This window comes from Geospiza fortis, unplaced genomic scaffold (assembly GCF_000277835.1).
Source record: "Geospiza fortis unplaced genomic scaffold, GeoFor_1.0 scaffold2066, whole genome shotgun sequence".
NCBI lineage: Eukaryota > Metazoa > Chordata > Aves > Passeriformes > Thraupidae > Geospiza > Geospiza fortis.
This window is the reverse complement of record NW_005055807.1, coordinates 1417-4014: the sequence shown is the minus strand read 5'-3', so window position 1 is coordinate 4014 and position 2598 is coordinate 1417. Positions and strand designations below refer to the sequence as shown.

Here is a 2598-nt window from a genome sequence, read left to right as displayed (position 1 = left end):
TCCCAGCCAAGCCCCGCCCCCTGCCCGCCTTGGCCCTGCCCCCGCTGCACCTTCCTCAACCGAGGCCACGCCCCCCGCTGTGAGATCTGCGGCGCTGACCACGCCCCCTCGGATGATGTCACTTCCGGCGTGACCACGCCCACTCTTGCTTTTCTTTCTACAACTTCCGGGTTTGCGGCTGTCACTTCCGGTTCTGGCCCCGCCTCTTCTGGTGGATATACAGCACCTTCCGGTGTGGGCAAAACAACTTCCGGGTCGGACTCCGCCTCTTGTGGTGTCAAGAAAGTCACTTCCGGGTCTGCCGATGTCACTTCCGGTGTCGCGGAAACAACTTCCGGTGTTGGAAAGGTGACTTGCGGCCTTGCCAAACTCACTTCCGGTACGGAAAAATCCACTTCCGGTGCGGGAAAATCCACTTCCGGTTCCGGGAATTCCACTTCCGGTGTTGAACCGTGTCGTGGGGATGAGAAAAACGGCACTTCCGGGTCTGCTGATGTCACTTCCGGCGGTGGCTCCGCCCCTTCCCGTGATGCTTTGCGGCAGCGGAAGCTTCTGGAAGACGGGCGGCGCCTCGTGGAGCTCGTCCGGGTGAGCGGCGGAACTTGGGGCACAATCGGGGATTCGGGGGCAGTTTGGGAATTTTTACAAAATGGGGGGAAAATTGTGGGGAAATTTTTGGGGAATTTCGTGAATTTCGAGGGAATTTAAAGGAGATTTTGAGAAATTTTGGGGAATTTTTTAAAATTGTAAAAAATCTTCCAAATTTATGAATTTTTTAAAGATTTTGGAGCTTTTAAAATTCAAATTTGTTCAGATTTTTGTGTGAATTTTGTTGAGTTTTGGGGAAAATTGGCGGGAATTTTTGGGATTCTTGCCAATTTTTTAGAAATTTTTACAAATTTTTTGGATTTTGGAGGAATTTTTCAAATGTTTTGAGGGATTTTGGGGAAAATTTCTGGAATTTTGAGAAATTTTTGAAGTTCTTGTGGAATTTTGAGAAGGATTCTCTGGAAAAATTTCGGGAATTTTGGGGAAAGTGAAATTTGGAGGAATTTTAAAATTTCCTCCAATTTTTGAAATATTTGAAAACTTTTTAGGAATCTGGGGGAGTTTTGAGAGGAATTTCGGCAAATGTGGGGAATTTTGGAGAATTTTTTAAATTTTTATGCAAATTTTTGTCCAATTTGAGAAAATTTTGGGGCAAATTTGCAGCATTTTGGGAAAATTTGTGAATTTTTGGAATTTTTTTTGTGAAATTTGAGACTTTCAAGGAAATTCCGAAAAATTTTTGAAATTTGGGGGAAAATTCCCGAATTTTTTAAAAATTTTGGCAACATCAGAAGGCATTTGAGAAGATTTCGGGGGAAATTTCAGAATTTTGGGACATTTTGGGGGATTTTTGGAAAATTGAAATTGTTTTTGGGAAAATACAAAATTTTGGAGAAATTTTGTGGAAATTTTGTGAGGAATTTTCGGGGTTTTGTGGGAAATTCATAAATTTGAAGAATTTTGTCGAAGGATTTTGACGAATTTTGGGATTTTTGTCCAATTTTTCGTGAATTTGGAAATTTTAAAAAACTAAATTTGAAAATTTTTGTATAAATTTCAGTAAATTTGGGATTTTTTTACAAAATTTGAGGAATTTGAAGATTTTTGTGGAAAAATTGGATGAATTTGCGATTTTAAAAGAGAATTTTGAAATACTTGAGGGTTTTTTGGAAACTTTGAAAGAATTTTGGTATTTTTGTCAAAAAAGTTGATAAATTTGGGTTTTTTGGTGGAAGTTTTGGGCATTTTTGTACAAATTTTTAATTATTTAAAGATTTTGCCGGAAATATTGTAAAACTTAGGAATTTTTGTGAAACAATTTTTGGATTTTTTGTGAAATTTTTTTGCAAATTTCTGATTTTTTGTGACAATTTTGGTAAAGAATTGGATTTTTGTGAAAAAGTTGTGACAAATTTCAGGATTTTTGTTCAGATTTTTGTAAATTTAGGGGTTTTTTTCGGCTTGAAAAAATCTGAGGAATTTTGTGGAAATTTTTGTGAATTTTGGATTTTTCAAAAAAAAAAATTGATGAAGATTTTTATGGAAGTTTTTCCAAAATTGGGAGTTTCTATGAAAAATAAAATTTCAGGTTTTTTTAAGAAGAATTCTTTAAAAATTTATATTGTTAGTCAAAATTTCTGTTAATTTTGGTTTTTTTGTGAAAAAATTTCCACAAATTTGAAAATTTTGGAAAATTTTCGTTAAATTTTAACGTTTCTGTGACTTTTTTGACAAACTTGAAAATTTTTTGTGGCAATTTCTGTAAATCTTGGGCTTTTTGCGACAAATTCTGATAATTTTAAACGTTTTTATGTAAATTTATGCAAATTTGAGGATTTTTTTGCGACAAGTTCTGATAATTTTAAAAGTTTTTTATGGAAATTTATGCAAATTTGAGGATTTATTCTGGAATTTTCTCTCCCAGGCTGCCGAGTCCCAGGGCCTCCCCCCAGAATCCCTTGGCCCCGCCCCCTTGTCCGACCTTCCGGAAGCTTCCGGCCCCGCCCCCAGACGCGATTCCCGGATCCGGCACCTCCGGGGCCGCCCCGC

The 2598-nt window shown here is 37.7% G+C and overlaps 1 protein-coding gene across 1 annotated transcript; it reads left to right on the top strand.

Moving 5' to 3' along the window:
- Nucleotides 1-6: 6 nt before the first annotated feature.
- LOC115949327 (putative lysozyme-like protein) lies at nucleotides 7-2596 on the top strand (the record flags this gene model as incomplete). The annotated part of the gene is made up of 2 exons (XM_031065854.1): nucleotides 7-588; nucleotides 2474-2596. Coding segments are annotated over 2 exons (705 nt in total), but the record flags the coding sequence as incomplete, so codon positions are not given.
- Between the last annotated feature and the right edge of the window lie 2 nt (nucleotides 2597-2598).